This window comes from Podarcis filfolensis (assembly GCF_964270895.1).
Source record: "Podarcis filfolensis genome assembly, chromosome: 8".
Taxonomy (NCBI): Eukaryota; Metazoa; Chordata; class Lepidosauria; order Squamata; family Lacertidae; genus Podarcis; species Podarcis filfolensis.
In genome coordinates this window covers 44,583,286-44,603,347 of record NC_139611.1, presented here as the reverse complement: position 1 = coordinate 44,603,347, position 20,062 = coordinate 44,583,286, and the positions used below count along the sequence as shown (strand labels likewise).

The 20,062-nt window shown below is 42.8% G+C and overlaps 1 protein-coding gene across 2 annotated transcripts; it reads right to left on the bottom strand.

The window, feature by feature from the left end:
• Positions 1-228: 228 nt before the first annotated feature.
• TK2 (thymidine kinase 2) lies at positions 229-18,726 on the bottom strand. Of its 2 annotated transcripts, XM_083626591.1 has the most exons (10): positions 18,436-18,726; positions 14,922-14,959; positions 11,764-11,838; positions 10,247-10,300; positions 9,165-9,254; positions 8,095-8,168; positions 5,250-5,338; positions 4,326-4,405; positions 2,795-2,875; positions 229-2,495 (listed from the first exon to the last, which is right to left on the bottom strand). In XM_083626591.1, the coding sequence occupies exons 1-10, from the start codon at positions 18,608-18,610 to the stop codon at positions 2,397-2,399; spliced, it is 855 nt and encodes a 284-aa protein (XP_083482717.1). In that variant the 5' UTR covers positions 18,611-18,726; the 3' UTR covers positions 229-2,396. The 2 variants fall into 2 exon arrangements, with proteins under 2 accessions (XP_083482717.1, XP_083482718.1); XM_083626592.1 differs by lacking the exon at positions 2,795-2,875.
• Between the last annotated feature and the right edge of the window lie 1,336 nt (positions 18,727-20,062).

Sequence of the window (20,062 nt, the reverse complement as noted above, 5' to 3'; positions counted from 1 at the left end):
TCAGTCTTATCCCAGCTCAGAAGTGTAAAAGTATATTTGAATCAAATCCCAAGAACACTTCCTCTAGGGGTTTGCTGTGGGTTTTTTCCACCAGTATTTCAAAACTAGCCCATTCATCTAAGAGTTAAGATCCGTTATACCTCAGAAATCAGTGTTCCAAAGAGAATAAATTAAGCAAACTGCTTTAAAACTGCTCTGTTTAATATAAGTAAGTATTCAAGAGATGTCTTTAAACAGCACTAGAAATTTAATGAAGTAGTAGAAGGAATGTTAAAATGTTTTTGAGACACTGCGTTTTCGAAACCCTGCAGTTACTTTCCATAAACACTCTTGAAAAGGTTTACACAGATTAGGTAGCCATCTGGCCAAAAACATACACATTAAAAAAAAAGCAACTTATACTCTTGTTCCATTGCAATGGGAGTGTGTCCCGAGTGGGATATATTCTGTACTGGAAGTATTTTGCACCCACATTCACACTTATTTCAACTAGGCTTAGGTTGCCAATGGAAGACAGAATACGTACAGTGGTACCTCCGGTTATGAACTTAATTCATTCTGGAGGTTCGTTCTTAACCTGAAACCGTTCTTAACCTGAGGTACCACTTTAGCTAATGGGGTCTCCTACAGCCACCACGCCGCCGGCGCACAATTTCTATTGTCATCCTGAGGTAACGTTCTTAACCCGAGGTACTACTTCCAGGTTAGTGGAGTCTGTAACCCAAAGTGTTTGTAACCCAAGATACCACTGTATAGGAGATCTGCACACAGTATGCAGTTTAGGCCCAGGCTATCTGAAGGGCTGCATTCTCTCTCATGAGATCTCTGAGGGGAGGCCCTACTCTCACAGCCCCACCACCCTAACTGGCACATTTGGCGAGGATGCATAAGAGGGCCTTCTCAGTAGCTGCTCCCAGATTCTGGAACACCTTTCCGAGAAAGAAAAGACAGGCTCTTACCTTGGCATCCTTCCACCAGCAGGTGAAGAGCTTTATTCCGGCAGGCTGTTTTTTTAAGAAAAGGGCTTTTAATAGTGCAGTGCTGTTTTTTTACTAGATGTATATCATTTTAATTCTACTTTTCAACTATTTTATATGTTTTTTAGCGTTCTGTGTTTTATCCGTGTTTGTTTCAATTGTTGTAACCTGCCTTGAGTCCCAGTTTGGGGTGGGGGGGGGGTGAGGCAGGATATAAATAAAACAATAACTGCATTTATTGTCATCATGTTAAAACATACATTGTGACCAATCTACAAAAGAGCTTAAAGCAGTACACCTGTGGAGCCCGGCTCACAATGGTGCCCTAGATACGTGCTTTAAGTTTAAAATTCTCAGGGCTGGATCTAGACTAAAGCAACCATCCTATACACGCTTGCCCAGCAGTAATAGGAATGACATCTAAATCGATCTGCCTAGGATGATGCCGCAGATGAGTTGCACTTAAATCCCATTGAAATCAATGGGACTTAAGTGAGTCGTGACTAGCTTTGCACATTGATATCAACAGAACCTTAAGTTTGGATCCAGCCTGGTGTACTCAGACATATTTATATGTAACATCCTTCAAGAACTCAATGCTCACAATTCAGCAGGGTTCTGCAAACCAGGTTGGCAATGTTGACAAAACTCCACCGGAAGCGCAGGTGCCATCTGCCGGCCATTGCTTCATCTCAGTCAAGGCGTAATTGACAAGTTCTTGCCCTTCCCTCCTCCTTTCCTCTCTGACAACCAAGTGCTAGCTAGAAAGAAGCACCAAAGCATGATGGCAACTGCCTCTCTCATCCCTTTAAAAGCCAAGGGGAGAAAAAACCCAGCAGTGACACCACAGCTTCCTATCCCTTGAAATAATCATCAGATGGGAAATACATTGTACATATACATCCAAGTGGAGACGTGATAGGTTTTGCAAAATTTTGCAAGGTTCTTACAGTTAGAGCTAATCTAGACATCGCAACAGTCCACAGTGGAACTTGAAAGAAGTGTGAAAGTCCACCCAGTGCTTGATTTTTCTTCCCAACTCACAAAAAAAATCCTTTAAGTAAGAGTAAGATTTGAATATACATGGACATTTCAGACAGGCCTTCTTAGAAAGCAGTCTTAGACATAGCTTTATAATAGCAGCAACATTTTGGAATAATAGAAGTTGTCAGTGTATAACTACAGGTGAAGATGGAAGTTTATAACAAAACCTGTTTTTCCCTAAGTTCTTGTTCAACATAAAAGGTACTTTACAATTACAAGGAGTGTACAATATTGCATCCTACAAAAAAAACACCCTCATAATTATTATTCAGAGAAAGGATGTAATGAGGTGTGCATATAACATTTTTTTCCTCAGGTCTCCTCCTTAGAACTGGTTTCTACAAGCAAGAACTGTACATTAAGGGAAATCTGTTTCTATACACAATGCTGCCTGGTGCAAAGGGTTAATATTCGGTCCTGATTCTCTTCGTATTTTTCCATCATATCCTGTAGGTCGTGGTCAGCCTGAAGCACCTTTGAAAAGAAACCAAACATTTGAAGTGTGTCATTCAGAAGCTGTGGGTGATGTCATTAAACATTGTATTGATGCTAACATTTAGGGTGGCTTTAAAGACTTAAGAAAGTGCAGAGATCACTGCTCACTGCAGACATCAAATGAAATTTTCTCCAGCTTCCTGGAGAGTCAGTCAAAAGCTTGAAAAGCCCTGGAAGGTCAGCTGGGCTGGGCTGGGCTGGGCAAGGTGTGTGTGCTGGCATTAAACCCCAAAAGAGGAAGGGGTTGGCTTAAAAACTCAACATTAATATATACTTACAAGAACCGGGGAAGGAACTTTGAACATTGTTTGTTTAATGAGCCACTCTTCATAGAGCTGGTGAATAGCTGCTAAATATTCCTGTCCAAAAAAGGAGAAAATATTTTGTTTTCTTTACAATATATGAGGAACCTCAGGTCTGGGAACCAAATGCGGCCCTCCGGGCCTTTTTATCCAGCCCTTTATTTGGCCAAGGCCATCCTCCTCACTAGTCCTGCTCTGTGCCCTCCCTTCTAGGCTGAAATGTCCCTGTAAGTACAATAAGCCTCTTGGATGGAGGCCGACGAGTGGTGTTTGTCTGGCGGCACCCAACATCCATCATGGATGCAGCCTCTGGAAGGTGTCCCATGAAAGAAGGCAGCCCCCAGGCTGGAAAAAATTCCCCCCCTCATGCAGTAGACACAAAACTCTAGGACATGGGTGGGGAATCTTTTTCAGCCTGGTTAGATTCCTAGGGGCTGCATGCCAGCAATGGGTGTTCCTCTCTTCATCCATTCCCCATCCAAGCAAGTGGGGGAACCCCCTCCCCCTCCCCTGCACACTCAAAGCTGGCCACTGTACTCCATGCTCTGGTAACATCAAAACTAGTTTGTTGCAAAGTGTTCTATGTGGGGATCCCCTTGAAGACGACTCGGAAATGTCAACTGGTCCAAAATGCAGCAGCCAGATAACAGGCCGGGGTTCCTTTTAGTTGACATATAAGCTCAGCTTTAAAACAGCTGCACTGTTTCCAGGCCCAATTCAAGGTGCTCGCATTGGTGTTCAAAGCCCTCAACGATTCAGGCCTCAAATATCTGAAAGACCACCTCCTTCACCACAGACACTCTTGGGTGCTAGTCAGCAGAGGCAGCCATCTTGATTGTTCCTCCACACTCAGCAGCTTGTGGGGGGGGCAATAAAGGGCATTCTCTAGAGCAGCCCCTAAGTTGTGGAATTCCCTTTCTACAGAGGCACATCTGGCAATTTCATCATACAGTTTTCAGCAAATGCTGAAGACGCATTTCTTTACCCTGGCCTTTTGACACCCAGGATGTATATATTTTAGGACCTACCCAATTTTATGTGATTGTGGGTTTTCGTTATTATGTTTTCTAAACTGTTTTCAATGTTGTCTTTTAATTTAAAATGTTGAAGCTCAGCCTAGGCCCTTGGGGTGAAGGGTGAGATGATGATGATGATGATAATGATACACTTTCACACAGAGAGAGAGTTACATCCATCCCCACAGATTTCTCCCATGCAGCAATCTGGCTTGAGGAAAGCCTCTCATTTTATCCAATGGAAGTCTTTTTCCCCAAGCCTAACTGCTAAGTTGAGGGAGGGGGCATTATGGAATCTTGTCAAGATCACAGGAGCATTAGACTTGGAATAAACTTCCAGACTGATACCTCTGGCAGAGAAAACGCACACCTTGCACTAAGGCTTCATTTTCTTTCCATTCTTCTTCCACCCTGTCAAGTTCTGGTGTGGTTAGCCTTTAAAGGCCCTTTGGGTGAGTTCATTCCAAAATGCTAAAAAACTCCCTCCTTACCATAGGAATAACCTTTTCCTCTTCCCTGCATCTTCTCTTCAGTCTCTCATAACATGTCTCAGGAGAGGTCTGTAGATAAACTGTCATTTAAAAGAAAAAGAAAGGGGTTTTGAATGGTCCGTCCTGCTCTTGAAGGCTCGGAGATGAGTTACATTTCTGGCTTAGAGTTCAGGAAAAAACCTACACCCAGCCTATCCGGTATTTCATTTACAAATCTAGTACAGGTATCTCACAGTTTACACACATTTAACTTGTGCACATTCAGTTTTACACATTTGGCAATAATTATTTTATTTTTTTTACAAATGGGGCAGGCATCCATGAAAAAAAAGACTTTGGCAATCCCACCTGACATTGAACCCAATGTATTTTGACTACACGGGATTTTGGCTCTCTGCACTATCCCCTGGAACGTAATCCCCGCACAAGTTGAGAGTCACTTGTATTATTATTTATTAACTTATATATCACTTAATGTCTAAATAGGCTTTTCAGTGTTTTACAAATCTAGAGAACGTCAAGAATACAGATGCTTCCAAAGCAGTTTACAAGTAGCATTAAACTATATTTTTATCAAACACAAACAGAATAAGATCAATATGTAAAATGTCAGAATGCTTGTCACAGGGCAGCTGGGGAGGGAAGGGAGAGTTCACCTGGATCGGGCCCTAATGTCTTCTTCCCTCCCTCGCTCCCTCCCCTCCCCCACAGGGATCCTGGTGGGATGAGAGGAAGGTCCAGGTGGAGGAGGCTTAGTGGTGGTGTTTACCTGTGCCCTTCTCTCTCCAAGAATCCTTCCCACAGGATGGTTGATGGCAAAAGGTAAGCCTAAAATGCTACCACATCTGGCCAGCTCAACTAGTAACCTGGAGGCAAAGAAAACAATCGGGGGGGGAGGGGACTTCCAAAGCATAAGCACTTTACCTATCAGATCAACTGAAACATCCATGTTCTTTATGATCCACTCGAACCATTCTGTCAATACCACGTAATCCACCTCCGGCATTCTCCCACTGTAAAGAAGAAACACATAATATGGATATATTTGAGGAAATGTACAGAGCTGTGCAACTTAAATAAAAAATATTTTTAAAGAGAGCTTTCACTGTTATACAACAGATGGTGCCATCCTGAGGCAACACACACAGGCACACGCACACACAATTTGCATCTGTCTCCTTGGAAACCCTCACTGTAAACCAGCAATGACTTCTAACCAAATCACAAACGAGCCAAAATATTTCTATACAAGCTGACTGGTGTATCAAACACATTCACTGGATTGATTTCAAACAGGTCTGAAAGCAATACTATCTGCAACTATACACAATTTGTGTTTCAAAATCCACAAATGGAGGTGGTGTGGAGTAATTTTAGGGTTTTTATCCTCTTCATCTTTAAGTCATCCTCTATCCCTTTCAAAAGCCTGAAATATTCTTTGGCTGAAATGCTGATTTTCACTCTTTATTTCATAAAACTTATCACTCAATAGTTTAAAAAACAAAAAACAAAGAGGTTTACAAAAAGAGTAAAACAATGAAATTATCAGTAAAAACAGCTATTCCAAACATTAATAATTAAAATGAGTGATAAGCTAAACACAGATTAAAACACATTAATATTCTACATATCTAGGTAGCCTTGTCTAAACAAAAATGTTTTTAGCTGGTGCCAAATCTGACATCAATAGGCAGGGAGTTCCAAAGGGTGGGTTCTGCCACATGAAAAGGTCAAGTTCTTCCAAATGCAGAACAAGCATTCTGTGGCACCTGCAACACTGCCAGTTCCACAGATCAAAGCAATCCCAGTGGGCATATATGGGGTAAAGCAATCTCTCAGGTAAGTTGGTCCCAAGCTGTTAAGGGCTTGACCTTGCCCTGCCAGCAGTCTAGCAGGCTTGCCCTAACTAGCCACCAGTGCAGGTCTCTGAGCACAGGCGCTGAGAGGGTCTCACTCCTGTCAGCTATTGTACTGCAGCATTCTGCATCACCTGCAGCTTCTGAATCAAGCATAAAGGAAGATTAAAACACATTAGGCTTTCTGCATTGCAGCCTGATGCACTGAATCCAACAAATCCATTACTTCTTTCCTGAAGTTAAACACACAAACGCTAAACAGGCCATTCCTCAGTTCAAGACCATTTTGCTGCCTGAGGCAGACAAGATAGCACAACTCTCTCCCCATCCCCTTAAAATCAATGTACACAAGCCAAAGGGACAGGTAGTTAAATCTTTCTGATGATAGGAGAGCACATCCACTGCACCCAAGGGCAGTAGGCTAGTTTATGAGGTATGAGCCTGTGTGGCATTCACAACATTGTTCTCCGACATCTTACGGTTGTTGCCTGCCCCTTGGCATCTGCTGCCTGAGGCAGCTGCCTTGCTTTGCCTAATGGTAGAGCCGGCCCTGCCAACTCTCTTAAGGCAATTTTGAAAACAGTAATAATATGTGTAGGCTCTAAGCTCACACAAGACTGTCAGCAGGCTTGCGTGTTCTGCCCAATATATAAAAAGCAATGCAAATGAATGTTTTAACTTGCAAACGAAATAGCAAGTGTTATTCGCCCACCCCCACCCCGCAGCAGACCATGGACGAACACCGAACTTTTCCGATTTATTTTTGCATAATAAAACCAGCACGTTTCAGAAAATCAGCAGAGACTATGTAGCACAGATGCCACCTGGTGGATTAACAGGAAGGTGCCTTTACCCCTTCCAAAGAAATGCATTAATTCTGGGGTCTTTTCAAGAAGGAATATAAATTCCTGTTTAGCACAGAGTCACATGACAGCATGGCAGCAGCAATAGCAGCTAGCATGCACATTTTGGCACAAGGAAATGACAAAAATTTGCATGTCATTTGTAGCCACTGTGGGTGGCAGGCTCCAGCTGAGAAGCACATGTTCTTGCATCAGGTATCCTTATTCAGAATACACTAGTGGGACCTGCAACAAAATGCTGCAATGTGGAGTGCTTCCTTTCTAAGGCTTCTAGCCAACCATCCCGTTTTCTGATGTCCCCACCCCCACCCCCAATAGTCATTCAGTATCCACTGAAACTATTCAGTTCTCATTGGGCTGGGGGTATTTTTAGGGGGGGGGAGTTCTGCCCTAAAGGATTTTTCTGTAAAATGTTTTGGTATGAACCTCTGAATTGCAAACATGCGCTGGATTATGGAGAAAGCTAGAGAGTTCCAGAAAGACATCTACTTCTGCTTCATTGACTATGCAAAAGCACAAGGAGAAGGGGACGACAGAGGACGAGATGGTTGGATAGTGTTCTCGAAGCTACCAGCATGAGTTTGACTAAACTGCGGGAGGCAGTGGAAGACAGAAGTGCCTGGCATGCTCTGGTCCATGGGGTCACGAAGAGTCGGACACGACTAAACGACTAAACAACAACAAATGAACCTCTGCAAACCTTGCCATTTCCCTGAAGCGGCCATAGCTTCTCCGTGTGGGTGGTGGTATCATTTTGGCTACATAAAACCACAGCAATCATGCCTGAACATCAGAAATATTCAGAATCTATTTTGCACATGACATTAATCTTGAATCTCAAGAATATAAAAAGGAGCAGGTTTCCACCTTAACCTTTACTTGGCATCTGCATCAGCAAATAAAAAACACACCATGCTGGATCGAAGTAGTTAACACAATACAGCAAAATTTCAGATATCCAGTGCAAGAGAATAAGCTAAAAGCATGGTTCTAACATTTCAAAATGCAAACACAAGTCAAGATTTTTTAAAAAAAAACTGGGTACTGTACCTTCGGTAAAGGTTTTCTACAAAAATGTATTTGGCACTGTGGATTGACCTTTCCATCATTCTAATGGGTGAAATCTGCAAATTGAGAGATTTCAAGAGACATTTAGCCGTTTCCTTCCCCATGTCGCAAGGGAGGGCATCCACACAGTATTGATACAGAAACTGTAACAGGAAACGGATTACGAAAGCCAGAATACAATACTATGGGGGGGGGATGTCATAGATTCATGAAAAACGGCTGTATCAGGAACAAGATTAAGACACATGCTATGACTATTTAAAACCAGCCAATATTTTAATTTTTTTTTACAGTAAAAGAAACCTATAGGACCACAGCAACTTATTACTCTAAAAACAAAAAAACTACCTGAAGCAAATGAATAGTCTGTGTCCATTTAAGGGCTTGAAGGCAAGGGCTTGCCAGGCCAACCACACTCTTCCTGGAAGGAAGTTCCATAGTTAAGGAGCTGCTACTAAGAAGACACCATCCCTCATGCCCACCAACCTGTGATCATAGTGACAGAATACAAGAAGGGCCTCTTAGGCCACAGGCAGTCTGGTGTGCATCTCGTTCTACAGAGCAACATAAGAACTCTGTTGAGGGTGCTGGTTTTAACTGACTTGGCACCTAGGAACTTTAAGGTCCTCCTTCTTCCATGTATTTCTTCCTACATAATATCATATGAGATCTTGTTCCAAATGCCACAACAAGACATTACCAGGAGCAGGGCCTTTTTATTGGTGGCACCCACCTTACGGAATGCCTTTCCAAAGGAGATCAGGCCAGGCCTTCCTGACCAATTTCTGACCTTTGCACAGTAGGCTGCATTCCAGCCAGGCAAAAACCAGGTGTTTTTACACTCCTACGCATCATTCCATCCAGGCAAGCAAGAACCATTTCCACCAATTCAAGGGCACATTCCAGCCAGGCAAAAGCTCTCGAGGAAGGCACAGAGCAGGACCAGCAAGAGGCAAAGCAAGAGGTCTTGAGATGTGCATTCAGCCCCAGAGCCCAAACGTTTCCCACTCCTGGTCTAGTGTTAAAAGAAACAAATGTAGTTCAAAACCTACCATTGGCTTTATATGCTGGTCCAACATAGTCAGCTGCACGTAAGTCTGTAACGTTATCCCCCAGCGGGATGCGTCTTGGTACATTAAGCCCTGAAAGAAGGAGAAGCAGTGTTGCTTTCCTCACTATTTTTATTGCATTTTCATAGTTAGAATAATGTCTGGTGGCATTATCACAAAATAAAGTGAAGCCTTTGACAGAAAATAAAGCTTGGAGATACGGTATATATATAAATATTACCTTGGAAATTATTATTTCAGTGATTCACAAGTAAACTCCATTTCTAGATAGATCTATTTCTTGTGATTCCTTTGCTCGTAAAATAAAAGAGTTCTTGGTTAATTATTTATTCATTAAATATATATTCCAGGCCTCCCTCCCAAAGGAGCTCAGGAGGCAGGACAGAATAAGCAACCATCTTGATCCATAACAATGCTATACGGGAGGAGCTCTTAAAGATTCCCAATGAGCTGCTGTGGAATGTCTGATTATAATGAGCTCCAAGTCATAGGAACATAGAAAGCTGCTATATACAGCGCGAGACCACTGGTCCATCAAGTTCAGTATTGTTGGCTGCTATTGGCTCTTCAGGATTTCAGACAGGGTCTCTCCAAGTCCTTTCTGGAGATTCTCAGGACTGAACCTGGGACTTTGTGCATGCAAAGGAGATGCTCTGCTCCTGGGCTACAGCCCTTCCCTATGAATCCAAAATCAGTTTTTTTCAGATAACCAAGTAGGGCAACCTTAGGCACATATGGCATATCATACTCCATAATACCTTTTATTATCTCCTTGTCAAATGGATTATATTTACTAGCAGCTCCAGGAGATGAAGCAATGGCACGGTCATTTTGTTTAGTGGGCGCAACAATTAAGGTAGGACATGGGACGTTATCTATTCAAAATTTTCATTCCTAAACCAGGTAGCTGAGGCAGCAGCATTATGAGAGCAGGATCACAGCTGCACTTTATTTTTGTTTCAAATCACCACCATAACCCACATTACGTTCAAACAACAGAACCATGCCTACAAAACAACAGTAACTCATTATTTTGGTATTATTATTGCTATTAGATAGCTTACCAGAGGGTTATGACCACGAACGTTCCTCCATTTAGATACTGGTTCAGTCAACACCTGAGTGTGAAATTTATAAAAATTAAAAATGATAAAACATTTTTGCTTTTGCTTAATTTGTTATTAGCTCTGGCTCTTTCTTTTCTGATGCTGCCTTCAGTTTTAGCTGGTTTGGGTGACTTGCTTTAATAATGGGAGCATTTTTCGCAGGGGTTGTGCTTGACCGCATGCTTTGAGTGACAGGCGCTCTATCACTGAGCTACAGCCTTTCCCCAAATTCCTAATTCAATCACAAAGTTGGCAAGGTCCTTGTAGGCTATTTAATCCAACTGCTTGCTTGATGCTGGAAATCCAGGGGCTATTCAGCCTGAAGTGAACCCACTGCTGGGTAACTGGTTCCATTCTCAAACCGCTGTTACCATCACAAAGCTTCAATCAAAAACCTAACCTCCTGTAATCTACGCTCATTATATCCTCTCATTTCAGACAGTCTCTTCCCTCTTTAATGCAGCAGCCCTTCCAGGCGCTGTACTTTCTGGAGATTGGGGTGAGTCACTGTTGGTGTTCCCCCCATGGCTTCGAAGTACCAGGAGCCATGCAGTTAGTTCTGGTGGAACTCCCTTCTGGTTGAGGTCAGACAGGCCCCTCCCTTGGTGAACTTCTGGCACCTACTGAAGACATTTTTATTCCAGCAGGCATTGTAATTAATGTTTGACTTTATGGTTTTAATGGATTGTATTTTTTTGTATCGTACTTTGTAATATGCTTAGATGCTATTGTAGAAGAAGCATATAAATGGTTCAAATAAACAAAAACCCTGAAGAGTGCTGTTATGTCCCAGCTTCAGTCTTCTCTTCTCTAAGCTAAACATAGCCACTTAAGGGCTGCTTCTACAAGATACTCAGGATCACTTAACAATTAAAGCATAATTCAGATGTGATAAGAGATCCTGTGTTTGCACTCCGTTTGCAGCAGATTATGGGTGGTGGGGGGGGGTGGAATGTAATGTACTCCTGCATTAGGTGACAACTGAGCTGCCTATTTCACTTGCTAGCCTACAGGCTGCATCTGTACAGAGGAAGGCAATTTAGTCCCTGCTCTGTGTAGCTTTCCAGGAAAACCAGTTCCCATCTACTGGCATTCCCATCTACTGACATTTTATTTATTTATTTATGAATGAATGAATGAATGAAAAGAAATTTAAGGGATAAATCTGAAACCATATCCTAAGCGTGCTTAACTCAAAGAAACTTATCAGGGCTTCCTTCTTCATTAAACGTATTTTGGATTAGAGCCTGACTTGGGTCATACACACCATACATTTAAAGTACAATGTTTGCCCCTAAAGAATCCTTTGTAGTTTACCTGTCACAGACCAACAATTCCCAGCACTTTTAAATGACAATTCCCAGGATTCTTTGAAGCAAGCCATCTGCTTTAGAAGTTATTCAAATGCATGGTGCGGATGTGACCTAAGATCAAACATCATCAGAAAACTTGTGTGAAATCTCAAAACACATCACCTCAATGCTGGTATTTTTGGCAAAATAATCCAGGCATGTTGTCTTCCCGCTTGCAATATTCCCCTCGATGCAGATCTAGTAAGAGAGGTGGGGGGGGGGGAACAATACATAATACTAAATGTCAGCAAACAAAAGACTTGCAAACAGAAGTGCTGCTCAAAACTTTAGTGGAGGAAAAGCTGAGAAATGCATTCCTCCCCTAAGGAGAATGTGAATAATGGTGCAAAAGTAAACTTCTCACCTCTGAAAATTCTACACTTTTCTGTACATAGCTTGGCATCCATAAGTTACTTTTTTAGAGTTAAAAAAGACTAACAGGTCACTTCCGTGTTTTTGCTTTAACTTCTCTCCTCTTCTGAATGTATATTTCACAAGTGTTTTACAGTTGCACATGTTGCAAACAAAAAACGCACTGTTTGGTTTTCTGAAGGCCATGATGAGCAGGGAGAGCAATCTTAATCCCTGATCCACTGCACTGGAGTGGGTCTTAGGATGTGGAATAGATTTCTCTGCACCCAATGATACTGTGGATAGAGAAGAAGCTACCACCAGCAGAAACTTTGCTGTCAGTAACCAGCATGGCTCCATGAAATGGGGTGTTTCAGAGACAGAGAGAGAGGCAAGACCTGGGCAGACCAAGGAGCCACTGCATCCTAAACCAATTCAGCCACCAGCAATGGACCTAATCCCAGGCTGCTGTGACAGCTTGGAACTAGAGCAGTGAAAATCAGCAATTTTGCTCTCCCACATCAGGCTCGCAATCTTTTGCACATGTATAGTACTGTTTCACAAGGATTTTTTTTACACTGAAGTCTGTGGTAAAAGGATAGTTGAGTATTTTGTATGTTCTTCCAAAATGTATCAAATATAATATACGAAGGGATACGGTCAATAGGTAGGGTCTGAGTCCCAGTTCAGGGCCTGCACTGGAAATTCTACTGAGAGCCTAACACAAGCCATGCTCTCTCACCACCTCTGTCACCCCAGCTGTAAAATGGAGATAACTATGCTATCCCACTTTATACTTGATTTTTTAGTGTTAGTTCATACATGTGGGGCACTTAAACCTTTTCAAAACACTCCCGTTACGTATCAGACAGCTGCTGTCTCTCCTGTCTTTTCAGCACCTGTTGAAGACTTGCAACAAATCTTCTAACAGGTCTCCTATGTGGAGATTTTTATCCCAACCAGTATCTCTATTGATCTGAAACTGGTTTTAAGAGTTCGTATAGCTGCAATTGTTTTTATATGTTTTTATTGTATTGTGGAATCACTTCTGAGATGCTTCAGAGGAAGCGATTTGGGTTTTTTCAAAAAGAAAACTTTATTAGTTTTCAATTTATTATAGAAACATGGAGAAAAACGATAACAAAAATTCAATAATATAGCCAACTAAAGGCACAGAATACAAAACCTATGTTAAATAATAACACCCTACTTAAAATGACAACATCCGTATTTCTCCAGGCACGCCTCGGAAGAGGTACCTGTAAATCTGAAACTAAACTATCTGAAATAAAATCCCACCATACTGAGTAGAAATGATCAGGATCTTTCTTTCCCCATGAGAGTTGTAACTTATATGTTATTTTTTCCTGCAATAACTAAATTCCAGAGATTTTTATACCATAAGGATATAGTCAGATCTTTATAAATGATTTCCACTGTTGTGCTATAGAGATCCGGGCAGCTGCCAACATCTATTTCAAAAGTTCTTTTTGGCGAAATGCCTTCATAGTATCTGTCCAGTCCAAATATTTAGTAAGAATTAATCAACAATAACAACAAAGTACAATTATTTCCATCCCTTATGACTGAAGGTATTAAAAGCTAAACTAGTACTTCAGCATTCAGGTGTGTCTTTCTATGCATTTTATAACTTTCTCAAATATCAAGAACATTGCCTTTACTGGGGGACTGGGAAGCCTTATACCGTATTTTTCCCTCTATAACACGCAGATTTTTTCTCCTAAAAAGGAAGGGGAAATGTCTGTGCGTGTTATTGAGCGAATGTGTGGTCCCTGGAGCCAAATGGCAAAAAAAATCAGGCAAAAATCAAATCGCGCGTCTCGGAGAAGGGAAACCTGAAAAGAGGAAGTGGCTGCTTTCCTGCATTCTGCCTCAGGGTCTTACTGCCCACCCTCCTCTGTTTCCTTGCTGTGTTTGCTCAAACGGAACAAAGAGCAGGGAAAGCCCCTCCCCTCCAGGCAAGCAGAGGGGAAAGCAGAGTGTCGTCTCTGTGCTCCGGTGCTGCTGAAAACATGCAGGAGGGAGAGAGAGAGAGAGAGAGAGAGAGAGAGAGAGAGAGAGAGAGAGAGCGCGAGCTGGCTGGCTTGGGTGGGTAGGTGAGGGAAAACTTTTGCCTTCCTTTCCTCCCTCCCGTTATACCCCTCTCCTGCATTCTTAGCCAGCTGCTTCTCTGCACACCCCTCTCGTGCTCCTTGTCCATTCTGTATTTTTCCTTCCTTCCCCACTTAAAATGTGGTTAAAAAGCATGGATCCACATGGATCCTCAGGATCTTTGCATTGGGTCACCCCAAATTCACCATCAGATCACATAGCATGTCCATGGCTACAGCCTGCCCCCCAAAAATCACACACGCACTGTTGCCTGGGGCTGCAATGGTGCAAAAATGTGGTTAAAAAGCATGGATCCACATGGATCCTCAGGATCTTTGCATTGAGTCACCCCAAATTCACCATCAGATCACATAGCATGTCCATGGCTACAGCCTGCCCCCCCCCCCAAATCACGCACCCACTGTTGCCTGGGGCTGCAATGGTGCAAAAACGTGGTTACAAAACATGGATCCTCAGGATCTTTGCATTGGGTCGCCCCAAATTCACCATCAGAGCACATAGCATGTCCATGGCTACAGCCTGCCCCCCCCCCAAAATCACACACCCACTGTTGCCTGGGGCTGCAATGGTGCAAAAACGTGGTTACAAAGCATGGATCCACAGGGATTCTCAGGATTTTTGCATTGGGTCACCCCAAATTCACCATCAGATCACATGTCTGTGGCCACAGCATGAAGCACAAAAATGATACATCCACTGTTTCATTCAGAATGTTTTTTCCCTTGTTTTCCTCCTCTAAAAACGATGTGCGTGTTATGGTCAGGTGCGTGTTATCGAGCGAAAAATACGGTACTTACAACTGTCTTCTTCCGTCCTCCATTTTCCATGTGTTTATCTAAAAAATAAACAAACCACTAGTTAGAAAATTAACCTTGACAATAAGGCCACATACACACCATACATTTAAAGCACTATGATACCACTTTTAACAGTATGGCTTCCCCCAAAGAATCATGGGAACTGTGGCTTCTTAAGGTTGCTGGGAGTTGCCATGAGACCCCCTATTCTGGTCAGAGAGCTAAAATTACTTGAGTTCCCTGGGAAGAGGGAATGATACACCTCTCTGTGAATTGTAGCTCTGTGAGGGGAAATAGGGATCTCCCAACAAATCTCAACACACTTAACTATAGTTCCCAGAATTCTTTGGGGGAAACCATGACTGTTTAAAATAGCATCATAGTGCTTTAAATGTTTAGTGTAGATGAGGTGCATCTCTCTCAGCTTAAACTACCCCACAGGGTTGTAAGAATAAAATGCAAAAAAGAATCATGTACACCTTGAGCTACTTGGATGAAAGAGGCAGGACAAAAAATGTAATAAATAAGACAATTCAAATCATTCTATTACTGATGTTCAAGCCATGAGTGTCATTGCACATGGAACCAATGCAGATCAGTAGCCTTGGTTTGCAGTAGTGTGTACAAAATATGGTGGGGGGACACCCTAAAGGCAAGGGACATCCAGAACAATTAAGTGAGGGCTGAGTATGCTCAACGGCCACAGAAAGCTAACTGTTGGGGAGTAGAAACAAATAACTAGGTGGGAATGAAGTATCTTCAACGGAAGCATTACACACTGCAACATTTTGCTGAAGGTCCCATTTGAAACAGTTCGTTCAGCTTATGGTATGTATTGCCATGCTAGAAGTAGTGGACAGCCAGTATGTCTCACTGGTCAGAAAACATCACACGTAAGGACTTAGGTCTTTCAACTTAGGTCTTTTGTGCAAGGAGAAAAGCAGGTATGGTCTGCTGCAAGAGCTCTTGTTGCCAATGCAATGCTGCAAGTCATACTTTTGAAAGGAGTACAGGTGCAACACATTCAGCTGCACACTGCAAGGCCCTCCACATATCAGATGTTGAGAGAGACAGCTTGCAGCACAGGAAGGATGTGGTAGAGGCAACACTATGTATACTGCTAACAACAAGACGAAGACTCACATCATACAAGAACAACACTACCACAAGGCATTATCAACATCACAGACTAAAGCAAAGTCAAGTTGCTAAACAACAGATTATTCAAACACACACAGAGAGGCGAACACTCTTGATGGCTAAATAAAACCTCTATGTTCTGAAGGTATATACTTCCAACTACTACTTGCTGGTGAATGGCAGTGGGAGAGGGTTATTTGCCCATGTTTGTGGGCTTCGAGGAGGTATCTGGTTGGCCACTTTGAGGAACAGGATTCTTGACTAGGAAGACAGGCCTTTGGGGTGATTTAGCAGAGCTCTTCCTAACACACATAGTACAATCCTTTGTCAGTTGCATCTCCACTGTTTAACTTTCCATTTACAGAGAGATAGCAGGGGGGAGGGGCAATAATTCAGGCCTAGTTATTTTCCATGTGCATTCTCTGATGTTGAGAGGCCCATGAGAGGACTGTACTGCAGGCCTAATTACAGCAGAAACATAAACGAGCACCACTTGTCATGGAGCTCAACCAAGATCCCCAGGAGCTGTACACATTTCTAAGTGTGAAAATAGGTTGAAATTTCTGAAACTCCGCCAGAAAAAAGTTTCAGCCCAGTCAGAACACTGCAGTTCCCATGTTCCTGGTTGGGGAAAGTCAAGTGCTGGCATAGCAACACCCTTGGGACCTTCTCATACATGTCTGACCCAGCATATTCACAAAAGCCAGTACTGTTCTGTGCAATCCTCCTGTGTCAATCTTAAGGGGACAAAATTAGCTTGAGTAATCTGCTTAAGAGCAGATGCCAGAGAGGACAGTGAAGAAGAGCTGGTCTTCACAAGAACGACTTCCAGAGCAGGTTTACAGTCAAGGAATGAGGGAGGCCTCCAGCAGCACTCCACTCCAGAACCCTACAGTAGCAGGCTTAGATGTGAGAGATAAATTTACCTGCTGATGAATGATTTGTGGGCTCCATCCCCTATTACTGACAGGTGCTTTAAAATACTGTGATTCTCTCTGTGTGTGTGTGTGTGTATAAACAGTCCAACAGATAGATCAGAATCAAGCATAACTACATATCTCCCCTCTGCCTGTTTTCTGAGAAGACAGATATTTTGGAAAACTGCTTCCAAAGACGTATGCCTATCTCCTAATGATGTCTACCCATTTTTTTCCCATTCCACCCTACATCTTCCATGGGGGGAATTGGGTAGTAAATACTTTCCTGCAGAAATCTATTACAGGGCAGTATTAAATAGAGTGCTTCAAATACTTTTTCAGAAGCATCTCATGATGCTATATTTTGTTGCACATCCAACTTGTGAATAAGAATAATTATCTATTCAGCAGATCCCTATATCTGTGTATATTACTTTTCTTTCTTTCTTTTGACTGAAGGATTTTAGTTATTACATTTGTGCATCATGAAGAAGAAGAAGAGGAGGAGTTTGGATTTGATATCCCGCTTTATCACTACCCGAAGGAGTCTCAAAGCGGCTAACATTCTCCTTTCCCTTCCTCCCCCACAACAAACACTCTGTGAGGTGAATGGGGCTGAGAGACTTCAGATAAGTGTGACTAGCCCAAGGTCACCCAGCAGCTGCATGTGGAGGAGCGGAGACGTGAACCCAGTTCACCAGATTACAAATCTACCACTCTTAACCACTACACCACACTGGCTCTCATGACCCAAGTTTATAAAGAAGCTTCCTCATATTTTTCAAGTCACTATCATTTATGTGCACAGCCAGAATAGAAAGTAAAATGGTATAACCACTGTATGTTTTTTATCTGTACAAAGGGAAGTTGAGAAATATCACTAACTTTGATCTCTCTCAATATAACAGAATTTGTAATTTGTATCCTGCTTAATTGTAAATAAACCCTCTAAGGAGTGTGTTTATGCACAACCCAGGTCCCTTGACCCATTTTGAGTCTGTGTGATATAATACTTCACACAAAACACATGCTAAAGGGGAGTTGTTGGAGCAGAGGCAGAAACTGCAAGTATTCGAAGAAGCAAAACCAAAGGTAACCATTACACATTACTGCAGAATCATAAATAAAACTCATTTGAATTCAACAGAGCTTCTTCCCAGCTAAACTTACATACAGGTTGTGGCATGTATCTACAATAGTCCAGGCATCAATTCAAATCCACGTGCTAAAACAACATTAACAGCACGACCCTAAAAGTGTCCACTCAACAGGAAGGCTCACTGTGCTTAGTACTTGAGCGCACAAGAACTACAGACACTGTTTTGCATCTTCCAAACCAGCAAAGGAAGGTTTCTGATGGAAAAAGAACAGCGTCTCTGGATTTTAATTGTTTTTGGGGGTTTTTTAAAAATAATATTGATTAGACATGCAGGGTTCTAAACTAGGAGCAGACCTACAGGAAGCGTCTTGAGAAGATCCAGTCATGCAGCGGGAGCGCGGATCTCTTTGCAGAAGCGGCTCAGGCTTTGCAGGCCTGCCCTTCCAGGTGCAGAAGTCGCAGGCGAGCCGAATCCCTCGCGCGCACCGGGAACCTAGAAGGGGCGGGCGGCACAGCGATTGCAACAACCACATCGCCCATGTCCGGAGGCAGCTCTCGCAGGATGGTGCTTAGCTGTGCAAAGCCAAGCGATGCAGCGCCCGCTTCCTTCCGCCCCTCTCGCCACTGCAGACCGTCTACTTCCTGTGCAAGATCGTGACGCCTCCGCCTGCTCCCGGAGGCAAGCGAAGCGTTTGCAAAGCGGGAATTTTAAAGGCGCAGCAGGGATTGTTGACCATCGCGATCTAAGCTGTTCGCGTCGGGGGTTGTTATTGTTGTCGTTTCGGGAAGGAGGTGTTCAGGTGACCATTTGACACCATCTGACCTTTCAAACGATGATGCGTCTCCCTTCTTCTGTCGTCCGAATGCATCTGTCTGCATTTACTAGGGCTGCAAACCTATGTACGCCTCCCTGCGAGTAAGCCGCCCCATCGAGCAGACTGTTGCTGTCACTTCGGGCGCAGGGTGAACAAGAGGTTCCCCTCTGCACGCTGGAATTTGTACCCATATGTTGTGGACTTACGCGACTGAATGTGGAATGCAACGTGAACCTATGTATTTATAACACTGACTGAATGGATACTCTGAGCATACAAGCACCACTTCAAACATTACCAGCCCCGAGCATGAAAAATTTTCTTCCTACATTTAGAGGACGTGGCTTTCACTCCCGAGAATCGTGGCAACTGTCGTTTGTGAAGGGTGCTGAGAGTTGTAGTTCGGGGGGGACGACACTAAAGTTCCCAGGATTCTTTGGTGGGGAAACCATGTATTTTAAATGTATGCAACCACACACGTGTACGCAGATATCAGGAGAGACTCGAAGGTGCTTTTGGTCAGGTGTGCTTTTTATTTGGGATTATTAACCTAGCAAAAAAGCTTTGTTATACCAGTTTTGTGGCAAAATAAACCCTGATGTTCCTCTTCTAAGATATCTCCAGGTATTGAACATGAATGGTTTTGTGTGTCCAAGTTTTAAAGCAAAACCTTTTGGCTTCCGCCAAAACCCCATCCTTTGATTCAGACATCAGATGAGCCGGAAAGGGCGGGAGCTGATCTATTTTGCTTTCGAAAGGTTAGTGTGTTTTGTTAGTCGATCTAATCCATATGGTTTGGGTGATTAACGGAGTCCTTCCACCATACAGGGAAAACTTCCTTGTTTGAGGCTTTCACCCTTTATATATATGCCCAGTGGTTGTTTTTAGCCCGTCAACCTGGCCGTATTAAACATTTCATGTTTCCAACCGCCCTGTGATTTCCGGGTGAAGGGCGGTATATAAACAGAATAAATAAGAATTGAAACTGAATTGAAATTGGGCTGTTAGGCTGCTGAATGAAAAGATAACAACAGGGCATTGAAATAAGAAGATACCATTGCGCCCTTATTGATTGATTGATTGATTGATTGATTGATTGATTATTAAAAAACCATGCTTGTAAATGCCCACACGCCCTGTGACGTAGCATTATTCCCGATTCATGGATCC